The sequence below is a fragment of the Oncorhynchus gorbuscha genome, linkage group LG05, assembly GCF_021184085.1.
Source record: "Oncorhynchus gorbuscha isolate QuinsamMale2020 ecotype Even-year linkage group LG05, OgorEven_v1.0, whole genome shotgun sequence".
NCBI lineage: Eukaryota > Metazoa > Chordata > Actinopteri > Salmoniformes > Salmonidae > Oncorhynchus > Oncorhynchus gorbuscha.
The window spans coordinates 36,842,128-36,862,661 of record NC_060177.1 but is presented as its reverse complement, the minus strand read 5'-3'; the positions used below and the strand labels follow the sequence as shown (position 1 = coordinate 36,862,661).

Here is a 20,534-nt window from a genome sequence, read left to right as displayed (position 1 = left end):
TGTATTGGTGTGTGTTTTTGGTGTGTATTTTTACTGTAGAGCACTATTTATGGGGTGGGTTAGGAGAGATGTGGTGATAAATTGACTGACAACATCCAGTTCTACCTTCAGTAGTATATAGACTGACGTAGGTCTTTAGTCCCCTATTCTGAGACATATTGTATCTGCACAGCATACATCCTGTTCACCCAAATTGTTTTGAGATTTTGCATGTGACTCTTTAACGGTTTGTCTTTTTCCATCTGTTCAATCCAGTGGGTTTACGTCAATGCAATGACTGCATGGGGTCATACGAAAAAGGTAAGCTCAGTCACAATGCTGAGTGCTTGTGACGTAAATTGATGTGTCACATAAATGTGTGCTTATGCTGAGCGCATGTGTGCGCATGCGCGTGATATAGGATTAACATTGGAAGTATTTACTGAAAGGAATACTGAGCACAGACACAGTTTATCAGTGTATGTACTGTCTGGGTTTTGTTTAATACATTAGTACAAAAAGCAGGGGAAAAAAGTAAGCATTTTAAAACACATAAAACATTATTGGTTTTTCTTTTCCAGTTATCTTCACAAGAAAATCTGGCACACAAACTCACAAATCATCCCACATAAAAAAAAACACACTGATTACATTGATCGATAAACGACACAGACAAACCCAGTTTCAAAGTGTGAACAAAAATACAACTTGTTGTGTGAATGTCACATCAAACTATGAGTTCCCACATGTTAGCATCAAAGTCATCATGGTATAACGTTCTGTCCATTAATCAAGGCCCTAAACCAGTTTGCCTGTACATCTGGCTTGCTCTGCAAAGTGGCTTGCCGTATCCAAGCAGAATCTAATTTTTGACCCTCCTTGTTAAAGTTGACCCATGTCTGATAGAGCACGGAGGTCTTCCCTCTGGTTTTCCCCCTCCACATAAGCTCAGGCCTGTGCACTGTAGCGTCCATTTCAGCTCTGCACATACTGTAGCAGTGTCTCTCTGTGTCCGCGGGATGGGGAGGGCTTTATTTTGGACCTGTCCATGCCAGTTTCATGTCCACACACTGCTCTTTGCTCACTGGCGGGCCCTGGCATTGGCAAAGGCGTCTCTGAGCCAAGGCGAGTCTTCATAGAGCCGAGGGTCACCCAGGTACTCTGTGGTGCGCTTGTAGAAGTAGTAGTACAACACGGACGCTGCACATAAACACACATCACACGCCAATGAAATACAGACGTCATTTGGTTTTGAAACAGAAAACACGACAACAAACAATAAATCCACTTAACCAATTAGGAGATGAAGGGAATGAAAAGCAGACCCATATGGCCCTCAAGGGTCAACCTGGTACCCATCTACGACGCTACACAAATAAGCAGTGTGAGAGCTGGGTGTACGTCTGTTTGTGCACGTGTGTATGACAGATGTAGTAGTACACGCCTTCAATAAGTATTTACCGTTGTAGCACTGATCTCCACCTTATTTGATTCAATGAAGGCACCCAAGATGGATTGCGTTTCAGGCCTAAAAGGTTTCCTAAAATGTGTTTCAGTAAACGTGTGAGGAAAAGACAGCCTCACCTATTCTTTGGAAGACAAAAAGCACTTGGAGACCATCAGTCCACACATAGCGGTTTGATTTTAGCCAGCGTAGATTCTGCAGAGATAGACACAACCCAATACACCACACAGTTTGAGGGATAGCATTCTTTCACTAAAACATATAAATGAACCATAATTTGATAGTAAATTACAACACACATGTAATAAACAATTCTGACGGCCTACAGAAAACTTGAAGCCATTAAGCTCGTCAATGACTCTAGTCAACTGAGCCACGGACTATTCACTCTGTTACCGCCTGGCAAGCGGTATCGGAGCATCGGGTCTCAGAACAACAGGCTTTGAGACAGCTACTACCACCAGGCCATCAGACTGCTGAACAGCTAATCCTAGCTGTCTGCCTGCACAGACCTGCACCTTAGAGACTATTTGAACTTCAGAGATGATCCGCACTTTAGAGATTATTTGCACCGACTACTCACACATCCATCCCTTACACAAAAACGTACACACACACACACACACACACACACACACACACACACACACACACACACACACACACACACACACACACACACACACACACACACACACACACACACACACACACACACACACACACACACACACACACACACTTGACGTATGTACATTTAGCAAACGCTCTTATCCAGAGGGACTTACAGTTAGTGATAGTGGGACAATCACATTTTTCCTCAAAGTAGCTAATCACAAAGTCGGTGCTAGTTGGGGGGGGAGAAAGACAAGTGCGAGTGGAACACACACAGTCAACCCTGCTGTTCTATTAAATACTATTTATTCCACTGCTAGACCAAGTCCCTCACTGCCTACTTTATATTTTTAAATGAAGTGTAAATACAGTCCATTATTACTATGCATATTATCTCTCTTACTTGTTATTTTTGACTTGACTCTTTTTGATGTTGATATTGACTAATGTGCTGCATTGTCGAGGGAGCTAACACGCAATCATTTCGCTGCACCTTTCATACCTGCTGTAAACTGTGTATGTGACAAATAAACGTTTGATTTGTATTGACACACACAGCGTACCATGATCCAGGAGTGTAGGGAGATGCTGAAGGTCAGGTAGAGGGCGGAGAGCAGCAGCAGGGCCCTGAAACGCTCCAGCAGCAAGGACACCAGGCCCACCTGGAACACGTAGGTGTTGAACAGCATCAGCAGAATGATGATCAGGTTAAACAGGATGGCTATGTCCTGCATACTGAGAAAAGAGAGAGAGAGAGAGAGAGAGAGAGAGAGAGAGAGAGAGAGAGAGAGAGAGAGAGAGAGAGAGAGAGAGGAGCTTCCATTTAGTTACAGTCACGTTAAACGAACGAAGACACAAAAATGAACACATGCACACTGTGCCGAGGATCCAGAGTTGAGAAACACTGCTTTTTTACATTGTGCCAATCCCCTTTCTCTCCCACACTTTCTACCTCTTAAATGAAGAAGCTTTGAATAATGAATTTACATCAGAGTCTACCCCCTGGCTCTCCCATCCTTCCCCGTGTCTTACATGAAGAGCACCAGCTGGACGACGGGCGCGGCCCTCAGCAGCTCGCTGAAGGAGTTGACGAACAGGTCAAAGGTCAACAAGCTCAGCTGGATCAGCAGCACCAGGGAGTAGTTGTTGGTCTGTAGCATCTCCGGGCCGAAGGCTGGGCGCCCGGGCTGTGTGTGGCTCCGAGCAGGATCCAAGGTGGCGCACATTCACACACACATGCAGACAGGGAAACATACACACTAACTATACAGACACAGGTGCACACATACAGAAGTGCCAGCTGCCAGCTGCCAGTTTGAGCTTCTGCACAGCAGCTTGATGTGTCCAATATATCTGTTTATGTAGAGCAGATGGCGGTGCAGTGCGCTTGTTGTTCCTAATTAAGGACTATTCCACTGACTGAGGAGCTCGGAGGCCTGCTGTCGGCCAGAGACATTGGAAGAGCTCTCTGAAAATGCTATTGTTAGCTATCAGTATGTTGAAAGTGGAGAGGGTCATCTTTCCAGCCCACAGTAAAATCGTTGTCGCACACAGTTCCTTATGGTATGGTGTTAGCTTTGAGAACCTACAGGCAAAGGCGACAGTCGCTTTCCAATAGGGTATTCTACCCACATCATCTTTCTACTGGTTGTAAATCCATTCCACATAGACTCTGTAGTAGAGAAAAACAGAGTGAGCAGAGAGTAAACAATATACAGTGGTAAAACAATTATAATAATCAGTAATACCTTTAAACTGCAGAACCAAATAACCCAGGTAGAGTTTTTTTTTAAATGAGAGAGAATGGAAATATATATATATATAGAGAGAGAGAGAGAGAAAGAGAGAAGAGAGAGAGAGAAAGAGAGAAAAGAGAGAAAGAGAGAAAGAGAGAAAGAGAGAAAGAGAGAAAGAGAGAAAGAGAGAAAGAGAGAAAGAGAGAGAGAGAGAGAGAGAGAGAGAGAGAGAGAGAGAGAGAGAGAGAGAATGGAAATCTATCCCCCTGACCAGATGTTTTTTTTTGTGGAAATAGTGTGAGAGGAAGACAAGTGAGTGTAGTCAGCTCAGCCAACCCCATTGAGACCGTGTCTGTGCCTCGACCTAGCTTGGGCAAACCTAAACATGGCGGTGTTCGCTTTAGCAATCTTACTGGAATAAAGACCTCCTTCATTCCTGCCATTATTGAAAGAGATTGTGATACCTCACATCTCAAAATAGGGCTACTTAATGTTAGATCCCTCACTTCCAAGGCAGTTAAGGTCAGAGTACAAAAATTCCTCACTGAGGAACTCAATTTAACCTTTCGCAATACCCTAGATGCAGACGCACCCCTAAAAATAAAAACATTTTTCATAAGAAACTAGCCCCCTGGTATACAGAAAATACCCGAGCTCTGACACAAGCTTCCAGAAAATTGGAACGGAAATGGCTCTACACCAAACTGGAAGTCTTCGACTAGCTTGGAAAGATAGTACCGTGCAGTGTTGAAGAGCCCTCACTACTGCTCGATCATCCTATTTTTCCAACTTAATTGAGGAAAATAAGAACAATCCAAAATGTATTTTTGATACTGTCGCAAAGCTAACTAAAAAGCAGCAGTGACAAATTCATGAACAACTTTGAGAAAAAGGATCATGATCATTAGAAAGCAAATCCTCTTTAAATCTGCTTATTCCTCCAAAGCTCAGATGTCCTGAGTCTGCACAACTGTGCCAGTACCTAGGATCAAGGGAGACACTCAAGTTTTTTAGTACTATAACTCAACACATTACTGAAAACAATCATAGCCTCTAAACCTTCAAATTGCATACTGGACCCTACTCCAACTAAACTACTGAAAGAGTTGCTTCCTGTGCTTGGCCCTCCTATGTTGAACATATTAAACGGCTCTCTATCGACCGGATGTGTACCAAACTCACTAAAAGTGGCAGTAATAAAGCCTCTTGAAAAAGCCAAAACTTGACCCAAAAAATATAAAAAACTAAATTGGCCTATATCGAATCTCCCATTCTTCTCAAAATCTTTAGAAAAAGCTGTTGCACAGCAACTCACTGCCTTCCTCAAGACAAACAATGCATACGAAACGGTTCAGTCTGGTTTTAGACCCCATCATAGCACTGAGACTGCACTTGTGAAGGTGGTAGATTACCTTTTAATGGGGTCAGACCGAGGCTCTGCATCTGTCCTCGTGCTCCTAGGCCTTAGTGCTGCTTTTGATAACATCGCTCACCACATTCTTTTGGAGAGCTTGGAAACCCAAATTGGTCTACACGGACAAGTTCTGGCCTGTCAGAAAGATATCAGTTTGTCTCTGTGGATGGTTTGTCCCTCTGACTGTAAATGTTGGTGTTCCTCAAGGCTCTATTTTAGGACCACTATTGTTTTCACTATATATGCTACCTGTCCCAGACCTGCTGTTTTCAACTCTCTAAAGATAGCAGGAGCGGTAGAGATACTCTGAATAATCGGCTATGAAAAGCCAACTGACATTTACTCCTGAGGTGCTGGCCTGTTGCACCCTCGACAATCACTGTGATTATTATTATTTGACCTTTCTGGTCATCTATGAACATTTGATCATCTTGGCCATGTTCCGTTATAATCTCCACCTGGCACAGCCAGAAGGACTGGCCACCCCTCATAGCCTGGTTCCTCTCTAGGTTTCTTCCTAGGTTCTGGCCTTTCTATGGAGTTTTTCCTTGCCACCATGCTTCTACATCTGCATTGCTTGCTGTTTGGGGTTTTAGGCTGGGTTTCTGTACAGCACTTTGTGACATCAGCTGATGTAAGAAGGGCTTTATAAATACATTTGATTGATGAGAGGGATTAATAGTCTTGGTTGATCCAACTTTGTTTGAACATATTGTAGTGTTACACAAGGTCACTGGAGGGTAAAGACTGTTACATAGACAGGCAGGCAGGCAGGAAGGCAAGCAGGCAAATGACAGGTGTAACCCACTGAGTGGAAAAATCTTCACTGTATGAACTATTCCCCTTCTTACTGTCACTACCTGGCGCTTAGGTCTGTTTCCCAAACACAAACACATGTACACACACGCACACAAAGGGTTACTCAAGATACTTGATATGACTATGTTCAGTGGCGGATTGAGGTAAAGGCGACATGGACAGCCGCCCAGGGCGGCATCTTCCCTGGGGCTGCACGGAGCACACGCAGCAACACATTTGGAATAGTGAGTCAGTTTTCTATTGCTCATTTGCACTTCACGTCAATGATATCATGTCACTGTGTGGGACTGTGGGTCAATTAACCTTGTTGGAGTGGGCGCCCTGATTCTATTTTGTGAGCTTGGCAGGCTACTGCCTGGGAAGGTCTCCCACTCAGAAGTACGAGATGGGGAGGGGTAGGTTGACCTCAGGTCTCCCCACTGGAAGGTAGGGGGAGCGGGTCATCTATCAAATAGCGCACCTCTAACTTTGTACAGTACTAATACAAATTAGTAAAAAAAGTCACATTAAGAAATGCTACCAAATAAACCAGGATCTCTTCTTTATAAATGTGTTATTCTATTTTGTGTATTTGTGTGATTTGGGATTTGTGCAATTTAGTTTTATTTGTGTGTTTTTGTTAGCAATAGGGTAATAGTGTAATAATTCAATTTGCTTTTTTATTTGTATTTATATGCTATGCTTTCTATTTGTCTTTGTTACTTCTTTTTGATATGTATGAGTCTAATTTTTGTATATATTTTTATATTTATATAGTTTTAAATGTTATGATTATTTATTTGTGTTGTTCCAAATGTCTGAATAAAAATTACAAGTAGTGCAGAATGGTGCTGAAGGGGGGGGGGGTCGCACAGGAAGCCATACAGGCTAGAACCGCCACTGACTATGTTGCAACATCCAGGACAGTATCGTTGAGTGCTCCAATCATACGCATCTTAAATCAGTCTGTTTTTAATTTCCCAAAATATTAATACCCTAAACTGGACTAAATGTGACATGACATGTGTGGATGTAGAGCTATAAGGCCGTGTCGAGACTTGACATTTCATGCAGCTTTAGTATTCTGATCACGGAATTCCGAACGCGTCATGCATCTACACCTATATATACACAATGTGTCTACCGCGTCCGGATTCCCTTTTCCCGCAGTATTTTCAAATGCCAGTATGCATTCTACAAATGGTGGAATAAGCTAAATATGATAATAACACAACTGATGGCAGTAGCTAACTACTGTAGCTAAATAGCCAACTAACCTCTGTAGCTAGCTGGCAAGCTAGCAATTCTAAAGGGATCGCAACAGGTTCGCATAACTTTAGCCAAACAAAACCTTTTTTTTTCTTCTAAATATTCGCTAGAATTTCTGAGGCCAGCAAACAGATTCCTCACGCGCTAGGAACATTTTTCCCAGAGATTAGTTGGCTACAGTAGTTAGCAGTACCCATCAGTTGTTGTGTCATTATTATATTTAGCCTATTCCACCGATGACGTCGCCCACCCTATGCACTTTCGATAGCCTGATTGCATCCAGACTGTGGAGAAATCCGCACACAATGCATCCCAGACCAACTCCTGAAGTGGTCAACCAGATCTGAACACAATCAGACCACAAAGCGACTTTCAGACCTCTCTTTTCAATGCAATCTTCGTATTCTAATAGCAGATGTCGCATGTAAGTGTCAAGTGTAAACAAAAGAGATACATGGCAAATACTTTATGTTGACGATTTGGCCCTAAATAGTCCATGGCTGACAAGATACAAATAACAAGAACTGGCATTATATTTGGGTCTAAATTATGCTGTATTTCCGTAGGTGTGTACAATACTTTAGGTGTGCCTCATTTGGCTTTCCAGGCACAATAGCAACCATGGGATAGTTCTAAAAGTGCAAACCCTCACCATCCGACACTGACACCAGGTGAGCTAAACCACGTGCACCTAAAGTAACTGAAAAAAAAAAAAATACAATAGACCCATGTCTGACTGGCTGTCTAAACTAAGATCACTTCTTAACAGGGTTGGTTTAGGCACTGCATACTTTAACTTAATTAATTAAAGTAAACTGGTCCATCTCAACACAATTAACAAGACCTGAGCTTTTGCACCTTGTAAAAGTCACTTGTCTGGTCTGAGTGGCACATTGGCAACCTCACTGCCGCTGTCACCCGCTGGGTGTGTTTCACACAGGTGAACGGATTGTGACTGTGTGTCTATGCTGCCCAATGCCATGCTCACAGAATTTATTTATAGCTTTTCATGAAACTGTCCCGTATTCTTTTCAGACAATTGCTTTCGTTTTGTGGTGTAATTCTCATTTCTGGATAAGGCTTAAAATACAGGATAACATTTTGCTATATCACATGATTGTGCAAAACACAGGCCCCTAGTCATATCATTCTTGGCCAGTCAAAAGCTGTGTTGACACAGGCAGCCCAATTCTGATCTTTTTCCCAATTAGTGGCAAAATATCCAATCTGATGGGACAAAAGACCAATTAAGTAGCACAAGATCAGAATTAGACTACCTGTGTAAACAAAGCCTAATTGGTCTTTTGACCAATCACATCAGATCTTTTCAAATCAGATCTTTTTTTCAGAGCTGATCTGATTGGTCAAAAGACCAATTAGTGAATAAAATATCAGAATTGGCCTGCTTGTGTAAACGCAGAGATGTCTGCTTGTTGAGTAGACAGGCAGCGTCCACTGTCGCCTTCTCATACTGATACAATCAAACCATTACGGAGTGTTGGTGCTACTGTGGCTTATGACAAAGCCAGGTAGAGCACTATAGTCCTTACACTTGCTGTTATGGCATCCTGTGAGGCTGGCTCACTGTCCCAACAAACCTCCTAATGACTCCACGTGGACTTTAATGACCTGAGACACAATCAACATATTTATAGCCTCACACTGTGGCAGGTGTGAGGTGGATTAGAACTAGTTTCACACATTGAAGACTCTAGGCCAAGCCTTGCTGGTCTGATGCACAAACTGTTGCTGTTGTTGTAACCAGTGGCATAGGCTAAATCCCAATAAACTGTGCCCAATAATAACAATAATAGGCTACACTTTGTATCATCATTATAATTTTATACATACGGAAAGTTGACGCCATAAGACAAAGATTGTAATTACATATTTGATGTATTGATTTAATTTATTTTCCATTCGGATTGGAAGTTGAATAGCAACTCTCATTCAAACAACAAAACACTTGACTGTGTAAATAGGGAGTGAAAAGCTACTGGTTACAAGCCAAAAAACAAGCCATCTAGCCAAGCCAAGTAAGGTTTACTATTGTCATTGTGCTGTTAAACTATGTCGATGTATACTGAACAAAAATATAAATGCGACATGCAACAATTTCAAAGATTTTACTGAGTAACAGGGTAGCCTAATGGTTAGAGCATTGGACTAGCAACCGGAAGGATGCAAGTTCAAACCCTTGAGCTGACAAGGTACAAATCTGTCGTTCTGCCCCTGAACAGGCAGTTAACCCACTGTTCCTAGGCCGTCATTGAAAATAAGAATTTGTTCTTAACTGACTTGCCTAGTTAAATAAAGGTAAAATAAATAAATAAATAAATATAAGGAAATGTAAATAAATGAGGCCCTAATCTATGGATTTCACATGACTGGGTAGGGGTTCAGCCATGGGTGGGCCTTGGAGGGCATAGGCCCACCTACTTGGCAGCCATGACCACAGACTGGGGATCAAGGCCCAGGCAATCAGAACGAGTTTATCCCCACAAAAGGGCTCTATTACAGACAGAAATACTCCTCAGCACTCCAAAACCTCCCCCTCCTGAGACAATCCCGCAGGTGAAGAAGCCAGATGTGGAGGTCCTGGGCTGGCGTGGTTACACGTGGTCTGCGGTTGTGAGGCCGGTTGGACGTACTGCCAAATTCTCTAAAATGACGGAGGCGCCATACGGTAGAGAAATTAACATGAAATTCCCTGGCAGCAGCTCCGGTAGACATTCCTGCAGTCAGCATGTCAATCGCACACTTCCACAACCCCCCATCTGTGGGATTGTGTTGTGTGACAAAACTGCACATTAAAAGTGACCTTTTATTGTCCACAGCACAAGGTGCACATGTTGATGTGCACATTCTTGATATGACACACCTCTCAGGTGAATGGAGGATCTTGGCAAAGGAGAAATGCTCACTAACAGGGATGTAAGCAAATTTGTGCACAGCATTTTAGAGAAATAAGAGTTTTGTTCATATGGAAAATGTCTGGGATTTTTTTATTTCAACTCATGAAACATGGAAACAGTTTACATATTGCATTGATATTTTTGTTCAGTTTACTATATTTGAGTTAGTTAGGCCTACAACCTTATATTGACCTTGTACCTGATAACGATGTTGTCAAATTTTGCTTTTCGGCTTCTGCCTTGTTTTCAAAGCCTTAGCAAAAAAGATTGTGAGGGCTAGGTAGTTAATCTCCTTAAGAAGCAACCTGACAGCTTGTTGTCTACGGGAAATGGTGAGCAGTAGTGTCAAGTTTAAAATATTCTGAAAAGCACCACATTGAAATTAAAACACATGATAGAATTAAGCTAGTACCTGAAATGTCCCTTTTTGAGATGTTGAAGATTTCTCTACGTGGCGTCTACCCACGCGTTAATTCTCTCCAAATTACGCAAGCTCTCCCGACCATCCACAACACAAGCAGTGCACAGACCATCCGCACATACTCAACCTGCGCGTCTCCCTTGGTGACAGGTTTTTGCCGCGCTACATCCATAATAGATGGGCGTTAATTTTTGTACTATGGAACAAACCTCTGCAGCCTTTTTCTATTGCAAATATATTGCGCTCCAAATGTAATAGGCAAACAGCCAAGGCCCTACTTAAACAATATTTTTGTATAGCAACAGGAACAAATGGGTTATTATCATTTAATAGATCAAACTTAAAGTAAGATAAACAAAAGGGTATCTTCATGGGGTTTTCAAATGTGATGAAGGTCTGTTTGCAAATATCTTAAACGTAATATCCTTACATTTCAGATGATGCTGACAGTAGCTTTGCATATATAGCCGGCCCTATATACAATATTACGGTAATGCATAACATGAAACCGACCCAAAGGTAAACCATTGCCATCTAGTGGTAATACAACGTTTAGACTTGACGATTAGTAGGCTGTGTGCTTCCAGTGCATTTAGAGTTCAAACATTGTTGCACATAGGCAATATGTTACCCCATTTCAAGTCAGTCTAATTTTACAATGAAACAATCAGTCAATCTGTCTCCTTTAAAATTAAATGAACATAGAGCATAATGATATGATATGGGATGTCAGTCTAAAAAGAAAGAATGTGCACAAAATCAGTACCAATAATTATGTAGATGCCATCATACTCAGTTCCAACTGTTGGCTCCCATACTCGCTTGTATAATTTTCTTTATACGGTTAGGCGCATATGCTTTTTCGATTGATATAAATGTATTTTGTGTTTGCCTGCTTACTTTTAGTATATCATTTATTTGTTTTATTTAACTAGGCAAGTCAGTTATGAACAAATTCTTAATTTCAACTTTGTGTTAACTGCCTTGTTCAGGGGCAGAACTACAGACCTTGTCAGCTCCGGGATTTGATCCAACGCTCTAACCAACGATCCAACGCTCTAACCACTCGGCTATCTGATAGTATGTTTTGTTACCTTTTTGAAAGATCATAAATCAGTAGCAAGTCATTTCCATGTAAAAATGACCCATTAGCACATACATGTGAAGTTCATAGGAGCATGTCAAATGAAGTCTATATCATTAATAAATTAAGGAATATACATTTTTCAACCGTTTCCATCCTAAAAATGTGGAATAAAGCAAAGGCTTTGATTTCTGGTAAAACAGATGGAAACAGGTCTTAGAAAACATCTACCAGAAAAAGTATATACATTGCATTCGGGAAGTATTCAAACTCCTTCCCTTTTTCCACATTTTGTTGCATTACAGCCTTGTTCTAAAATTCAGTACCCCCCTCATCAATCTACCCACAATACCCCCTAATTACAGAGAAAAATCTGGTTTAGAAATTTTTGAAATTGTATAAAAAATAAGAAACAGGATAATGAAAGTTCACAGAAATAACAAGTAAAGGTAGAACTATCAATTAGTTATAGTGTTTTTACGGATATCAATTAGTGATTAAAACCAAATCGGTATTCAAATTTCTGACAAATCTGTAAGGGAATATCTGCTGTTAAATTGGCTACAATGGGAAACCATAGTAGTCACAAACCACAGTTGGATTCATAAGTTTGGACAGCACAGACAGTAAAATACTGCGATGTAGAGTTCAGTAAAGAAAAGTAGAGTGTATTTCAGTACAATAGAGTAGAGTTCAGTACAGTACACAGCAGAGCACACTGGAGTTGAGTACACTATAATGTACTGTATTGTACGGAACTCTACTGTACTGTTCTGTGCTGTACTAATCAAATCAAAATGTATTTCTCACATGCGCTGAATACAACGGGTGTAGACTTATCCGTGAAATGCGTTCTTACTAACCCTTCCCAATGATGCAGACTTAAAAAATAATAATGAAAAGAAAAATTGAGCTACAGTGAACAAACATATAAATGCAAGATGTAAAGTGTTGGTCCTATGTTTCCTGAGCTGAAATAATAGATCCCAGACATTGTTCCATACACACAAAAAGAGCATTTCTCCTTTGCCAAGATAATCCATCCACCTGACAGCTGTGGCATATCGAGAAACTGATTAAACAGCATGACCATTACGCAGGTGCACCTTGTGCTGGGGACAATAAAAGGCCACTCTAAAAACTGCAGTTTTGTCACACAAAACAATGCCACAGAAGTGTGCTCTTCTTGGATGAATCCCGGTTTCAACTGTACTGGGGGTTGTGTGGGCGAGTGGTTTGCTGATGTCAACGTTGTGAGCAGAGTGCCCCATGGTGGCGGGGTGATTATGGCATGGGCAGGCATAAACTACGGACATCGAACACAATTGCATTTTATCGATGGCAATTTGAATGCACAGAGATACCGTGATGAGATCCTGAGGCCCATTGTCGTGCCATTCATCCGCCATCATCACCTCATGTTTCAGTATGATAATAATAATAATAATAATAAATGTTGCAAGGATATGTACACAATTCCTGGAACCTGAAAATATCCCAGTTCTTCTATGGCCTTTTGCACACAATGTATATAGACTCCCCTTTTTTTCTTTTTTTCTACTGTGTTATTGACTTTTTAATTGTTTACTCCATGTGTAACTCTGTGTTGTCTGTTCACACTGCTATGCTTTATCTTGGCCAGGTCGCAGTTGGAAATGAGAACTTGTTCTCAACTAGCCTACCTGGTTAAGAGCGTCTGCTAAATGACTTAAATGTAATGTAATGTTAAATAAAGGTGGGAAAAAAAGAAGAAAGAAATGGCCTGCATACTTACCAGACATGTCACCCATTGAGCATATTTGGAATGCTCTGGATCGACGTGTACCACAGCGTGTTCCAGTTACCGCCAATTTCCATCAACTTCGTACAGCCATTGAAGAGGAGAGGGAAAACATTCCACAGGCCACAATCAACAGCCTGATCAACTCTATGTGAAGGAGAGGTGTCGTGCTGCATGAGGCAAATGGTGATCACACCAGACACTGACTGGTTTTCTGATCCACGTCCCTACCTTTTTTAAAAAGGTATTTGTGAACAACAGATGCATATCTGTATTACCAGTACTGTGAAATCCATAAATTAGGGCCTAGTGAGTTTATTTAATTTGACTGAGTTCCTTATATGATCTGTAACTCAGTAAAATCTTTGAAATTGTTGCATGTCGCGTTTATATTTTGTTTAGTGTATATACAGGGAGTACCAGTACCAGATCAATGTGCAGGGGTATGAGGTATTTGAGGTTTGGCTATTTAGCAGTCTTATGGCTTGGGGGCAGAAGCTGTCTCGGAGGATCTTGGTCCGTGAGCCGATGCTATGGTACTGTTTGCTGGATGGTAGCAGAGTGAACAGTATATGGCTTGGCTGACTAGCGTCTTCGGCAATTTTTCGGTCCTTCCTCTGACACCGGCTGATACAGAGGTCCTGGATGGCAGGGAGCTCGGCCCCAGTGATATACTGGGCTGTCTGCATCCCCCTCTGTAGCTCTTTGCGGTTGAGAGTGGTGCATTTGCCATACCAAGCTGTGATGCAGCCAGTCAAAATGCTCTCAATGGTGCAGCTGTAAAACTTGTGGAGTATCCGGTGTCCCATGCCAAAACCTTTCAGCCTCCTGAGGGGGAAGAGGAGTTGTTGAGCCTTCTTCACGACTGGGCGGGTGTGTTTGTGGACCATGTTAAGTCCTTAGCGATGTGGACAATAAAAAACTTAAAGCTCTCGATCAGCTCCACTACAGCCCTGTCGATGTCGATGTGGATGGTGACGTCTCCGAGTGACGTCACCGATCGAAACGCTATTAGCGCGCACCACCGCTAACTAGCTAGCCAGTTCACATCGGTTACACTTTGAAAACGCACCCTGGTATTCCGTCTGCCACGGAACCGGTTTGAAAGATGTACTTACATTGGTCATGGAGAGTGAGATCAAACAGTCATCCGGAACGCAGTGGCTTTCACACAACATTCAGTGTTGTATCCTTTGTATCAAGCATAAAAGGCATTTAATTAATTTGAGAGTTCTGCATCACTGGGCATCTCACGGCCAGGTTTCTCTTTGTAATCCGTTTTAGTCTGCAAGCTCTGCCACATACGACGACCATCGGAGCCAGTGTAATAGAATTCCACGTTCCTCCTATATTTGTCCTTTTGATGTCGGAGATCGTAGCGTTTAGCCCCGCGCGGATATTGCCTGTATTCCATGGTTTTTAGTTCATCGGACCACTTCTGTATTGAGCGCATCACTGATATTTCCTAATTGAGCTTTTGTTTGTAAACAGGAAGCAGGAGTATATAATCATGGTCAGATTTGCTGAAGGGAGGAGGAGAAAGGGCCTTATAAGCGTTTCTGTGGGTACAATAAAAGTGGTCTAGATGGCGCAGGAGACTTGTTGGTAAAAGTGAGGTAGAATGGATTTGACTCCCGGCATTAAAGTTTCCGCCCACCAGAAACACTGCTTCTGGGTGAGCGGTTTCTTGTTTGTTTACGGCCCCATGCAGTTCGTTGAGTGCCAAAGTGGTGTTGGCTTGTGGAGGGATGTATACAGCCTTGATGAATATGGATGACAACTCTCTTGGTAGATTAAAGGGTCTGCAGTTTACCATGAGGTATTCTATATCAGGTGAGAAAAAGGTTGTGATTTCCTTCATGATGTGTTTATGAAGAGACACACTCTACTCTACTTTGCTGTTCTTGGATGTCCAAACTTGTGAAACATAGATGTCTATGATTGGTTCAGACTTGGTCCAACCAAATTTGGTCTTTTTTGGGGACAGAGCCCGTTCAAATAATAGCCAGTGTGTAGAATAATACCCAAACATGCAAAGGAGGATATTGCATATTTTTACATTTGTGTACCTATTTAGGATACATCACCATTAAGAGAATGATATTCGTATTCATAACTATGCATTTCTGTGTAGTATAAATCAGGGACACATGATGAAATTCAGTTACCTCAATTATGTTACTTGGTGAAAATCCAGTTCACTTACTATATAGTTCAATAAGCAAAATAGATTTTTTTCAAAGTCAATGTGTCATGTCATAGCCAGCGGACACCCCATTATTTCTGCAGACATCCTTGAATCTTAATTCAGAGCAGATATTTAACAGAGTTTTGGGGAAAAAACGGGAACACACAGAATAGAGCGCACAGCTCTTCCAGTAAATATTAACATTTACAGTGAACATTATTAAAAGTAGTCATTGTGCATAGAGTTGTAGCCTATGGTTTGTTCAACTTTGAAATCAATATTTTGTGTTTGGCAATACGTTTAAAAAATCCGTTCCCCGTTCGCAAAGCAGCAACCAGGAACAGAACTGCCTCAGGGCAGAAAAAAAGCAAGGTGATTGGGGTGGAGTCGACACGACCTACTCTGCAGTCACAGACTCCAGTGGACTAGCTACTCACAAGTTTAGCATTTTGCGCATTGGTTTGGACAATTGAAGGAATCCCTGAAAAAATATAGTTTTAAACGTCTCTATCTATTATTTTGGATACATCAACGCCTTGCTACTTGTAACAACACAGCCGCAGGTAGGTACGGAGCAGCAGCTTCAAGCTTGTTTGTTACTTTGTAAAACATGAACATGTTCGACAGCCACAATGTTGCAATTCACAGAAAAGTTTAATTTAAACGTTCCGTTTTGGATTGTAAGGCAGCCTATGTATTTATTATTTTAGTGATACCAAGCAAGGTTTAAATGTAAATTTGAACGTATTACTGCGGGAAAGTGACTGTCTAGCTAACGTTAGCATGTAGGCTAGGTTAGTTTACAGGAACACAGTAATTATATATTATTTGTGAATCGGAGTTACGCAGTCAACTGCTGTGATTAGGTACGACAAATATTCTTTAGAACAGGGATCATCAACTAAATCTCCCCCTGCCAGACTTGCTTGTTAGTGGAGATTTCCGCTCTTCACTCCGTTGTCAGTTTAGCCTACATTTCACTGATCTTCGTAGCAGAAAGCATGTTGTGTGTGTCCTTCAAGGCAGCTGTCAATGATTATGCTGCGTTTCATTTTTTATGGCTGTTTGATCGCGGGGGAGGCACTAGCAATGTCTGCAATTTTCGGTTTGGCTATTTGTTTCAAGTGTATTAGTCTATAAATAAATCTCTTTGCAAAATTCGTCATCTCCCCCATGTCTTATTCGACTAGTTGTTGTTCTGAAATGTTTATTGCTTGCCTACATTACTCCCTCTATGGGCGGAGCATATAATTGTAAATAATTCGTAGACTGCAAATTGACTGCAAGAAGCCAGAACAGATATAATATTTGACTAAAACATTTCGTTATTTCAAACCTTGGCTCACATGTTGTATGGTTACATACAGTGCCATGCAAAAGTATTCACACCCTTTGGAATTATTTTCATTTAATGTGTTACAAAGTGGGATTAAAATGTATATTATTGTCTTTTTTTTTGTCAACAATCTACGCAAAACACTAATGTCAAAGTGTAAGATTTTTTTGTTTCTTGGGGGGGGTAAATACACAATTCATAACTAAAATATCGTCGTTGTGTAAGTATTCAGCCCCTTTGTTTAGACATTTAAATGAGTTCAGGAGTACAATGCGGCTTAACAAATACAGTTGAATCCCACTTTGTAAAACAATAAAGTGTGAAGAAATCCAAAGGGTCTGAAGACCTTTGCAAGGCACTGTATATCTCTCTATCATGCGTGGTAACACTTTGGTGTAGATTTCCAAAATAAGAATATGAGAACTTGTGGGGCCAAATAAAATCACCTGCTGTCCGCCAGTGGTGGATCCCTGCTTGAGAACATGACTTATTACCCAACCTATTTTCTTTTGTTCTTTGTCATGTAGCCTATTTTGTATGACAGTTGCATGCAATTCAAAGGCTATAATTGTCATTTATGGAGTTTCAATGAGGCGCTTCATTTGAATTTCCTACAACCTCCATCAAAATAATTATGTTTGGAATTGTTAAGAAAATATTGTACACTGTAATAAGTATCAAATCAAATTGTATTTGTCACATGTGCCAAATACAACAGGTACACCTTTATAGTGTAATGCTTACTGACAAATTCTTAACCAACAATGCAGTTTTAAGAAAAATACATAAAATAAATAAAAGTAACATAATTAAAGAGCAGCAGTAAAATAACAACAATAGCGAGGCTATATGTAGGGGGTACAGGTGCGGGAGCACCAGTTAGTTGAGGTAATTGAAGCTGTTTAGAAGCCTCTTAGACCTAGACTTGGCACTCCTGTACCACTTGCCAATTGTCTTTGACAATTTTTTTAGGGCCTTCCTCTGACACCGCCTGGTATAAAGGTCTTGGATGGCAGAAAGCTTGGCCCCGGTGATGTAGTGTGCCTTACGCACTACCCCCTGTAGTGCCTTGAGGCCAAGCAGTTGCCATACCAACCAGACAGAAACTTTTGAGGATCTGAGGACCCATGCCAAATCTTTTCAATCTCCTGAGGGGGAATAGGTTTTGTCATGCTCTCTTCACAACTGTCTTGGTGTGCTTGGACCATGTTAGACTGTTGGTGATGTGGACACCAAGCAACTTGAACTCTCAACCTGCCCCGTGACAGCCCCGTCGATGAGAATGGGGGCGGGCTCGGAACTCCTTTTCCTGTAGTCCACAATAATCTCCTTTAAAAAAATATATATATATAATTACTGAAATTGAAAAAATTCAGGCATTTATAAATAAAATCCAAGCTTACTTTATCAAATGCCTTTTCAAAATCTGCTATAAATACCAATAATCTCCTTTGTTTTGATCACCTTGAGGGAGAGGTTGTTGTCCTGGCACCACATGGCCAGGTCTTTGACCTCCCTATAGGCTGTCTCGTCGTTGTCATTGATTAGGCTGTTGTGTCGTCAGCAAACTTAATGATGGTGTTGGAGTCGTGCCTGGCCGTGCATTCATGAGTGAACATGGAGTACAGGAGGGGACTGAGCACACACCCCTGTGGGGCTCCTGTGTTGAGGATCAGTGTGGCGGATGCGTTGTTAGCTAACCTTACCACGTGGGAGCGGCCCGTCAGGAAGTCCAGGATCCGGTGGCAAAGGGAGTTGTTTTGTCCCAGGGTCCTTGGCTTAGTGATGAGCTTTGAGGGCACTATGGTGTTGAATGCTGAGCTGTAGTCAATGAATAGTATCCTCACATAGGTGTTCCTTTTATCCAGGTGTGAAAGGGCAGTGTGGAGTGCAATAGAGATTGCATCATCTGTGGATCTGTTGGGGCGATATGCAAATTGGTGTGGGTCTAGGGTTTCTGGGATAATGTTGTTGTGAGCCATTACCAGCCTTTCAAAGCACTTCATAGCTACAGATGTGAGTGCTACAGGTTGGTAGTCATTTAGGCATGTTACCTTAGTCCCTGTGCCCAAGAACACTATGGTGGTCTGCTTGAAACATGTTGGTATTACAGACTCAGACTGGGAGAGGTTGAAAATGTCACTGAAGACACTTGCCAGTTGGTCAGCGCATGATAAGCCATATGGCCCTGCGGCCTTGTGAATGTTGCTCGCTGTTCTGATTTCTAGAAGCTCTTTTCGGTCATAAGACACATTGGCAGAAACATTATGTACAAAATAAGTCACATATAATGCAAAAAAACATGTACAATTGGTTACGGGATTGTAAAACGTCAGCCATCTCCTTCAGCGCCATTTCTTAATATGCCAGTCATTTACAAAATACCCCAAAACCTATATATTAATTATTTGAATGTCTTTTATTTATCATTAATCTAATTAATATTAGTTTGACTAAACATGTACCGGCCTATAACCAATATAAAAATATGCAAATTCTGAAGGAATTTCGTCAAGTCCCAAACATGTCTGGAACTGGAAGGGTTCAATGCCTTCAAATACTTGAATGATCTGTCATGCACAGGAGAGAAGTCAGTGATTACTCATGGGGGGTAAGTTGGGAGCCTATTTCATACAGGTGTGGTGTGTCTGGGGGTATTTCTGCTTGCTAGCGGTCTTGTATTGAGCAGTAGGCTCAATTAAGATTTGAAGGAAAAGGGGGGATTTCAGTGTTCAAAATTTGAACATTCATGTACGTTCTCAGTGTTTTGAACCCTGTGTATTGAAAGAGCATTTTGATTTTTGTATGTCTCAGATTTGGAATTTTAAGTTGGACCTCTTTAGTGCATTGTCCTCCTCCTGTATACATTTGTTTTCTTTACTCAGCTGCACCATTTATGTACATAATACAAGAATGAGTTCCTGTCAAAGGTTTGTTTGAATTTCATCGACAGGGACACACTAAAGGGGTCCACCCTAACAGATGGTCAACAGACACAGGGCAGGTTCAGTCAACTGACCCCCACACAAATACAGGCCTACACACACTGTAAAACCACGAATGCTTGATGACGTACTCTACATTGTCTGCTAATGCCAAATGTAAGCATGGTGTGCTTATTTAATAAGTTGCTGGATATGGAGTTCTCTATATTAGATGCCAGAAACATTATTCCACCAGAAATAGCTTTGGCTACTGTATGTATTAACATTTTGGTTTTGGAGACACACAAGTGTGATAGGGATGTTAATGTCAGCAAGTCCTATTCATGCCCGCATCATCTTTGTGGGCCGTGTGTCACTTAAAAAAAAAAAAAACTTATGTATTTTTTTGGTGACCATGCCCTCTTTTTGCCTGTGGATATAAACTCTGTATGATCTCACTGGTTTTATGCTCCTCAACCCAACTGAAAGGACATCCACAGACACGAATGAACTCAATGACTAAGCGTGTAACTCATTGGGGTGTTGACTATATATGTTCAGGCCAACTTTTCATATTGTATATGGAGAGATAATGTTATAGATATGACCT

General features: G+C 41.4%; 2 protein-coding genes across 3 annotated transcripts in view; one reads left to right on the top strand and one right to left on the bottom strand.

Moving 5' to 3' along the window:
• Positions 1-449: 449 nt before the first annotated feature.
• LOC124035105 (transmembrane protein 138-like) lies at positions 450-10,733 on the bottom strand. Of its 2 annotated transcripts, XM_046348529.1 has the most exons (6): positions 10,604-10,733; positions 10,391-10,444; positions 3,092-3,731; positions 2,623-2,794; positions 1,564-1,639; positions 450-1,179 (listed from the first exon to the last, which is right to left on the bottom strand). In XM_046348529.1, the coding sequence occupies exons 3-6, from the start codon at positions 3,283-3,285 to the stop codon at positions 1,061-1,063; spliced, it is 561 nt and encodes a 186-aa protein (XP_046204485.1). In that variant the 5' UTR covers positions 3,286-3,731; positions 10,391-10,444; positions 10,604-10,733; the 3' UTR covers positions 450-1,060. The 2 variants fall into 2 exon arrangements, with proteins under 2 accessions (XP_046204485.1, XP_046204484.1); XM_046348528.1 differs by lacking the exon at positions 10,391-10,444 and having other exon boundaries at positions 10,604-10,730.
• A 5,286-nt stretch (positions 10,734-16,019) lies between these two features.
• The window catches only part of LOC124035909 (CD151 antigen-like), a 55,893-nt gene continuing 51,378 nt past the window's right edge, over positions 16,020-20,534 (top strand). Inside the window, exon 1 of the mRNA XM_046349794.1 lies at positions 16,020-16,227. The gene's annotated coding sequence lies outside the window, so the exon portion shown is untranslated. The remainder of the gene's footprint in view (positions 16,228-20,534) is intronic.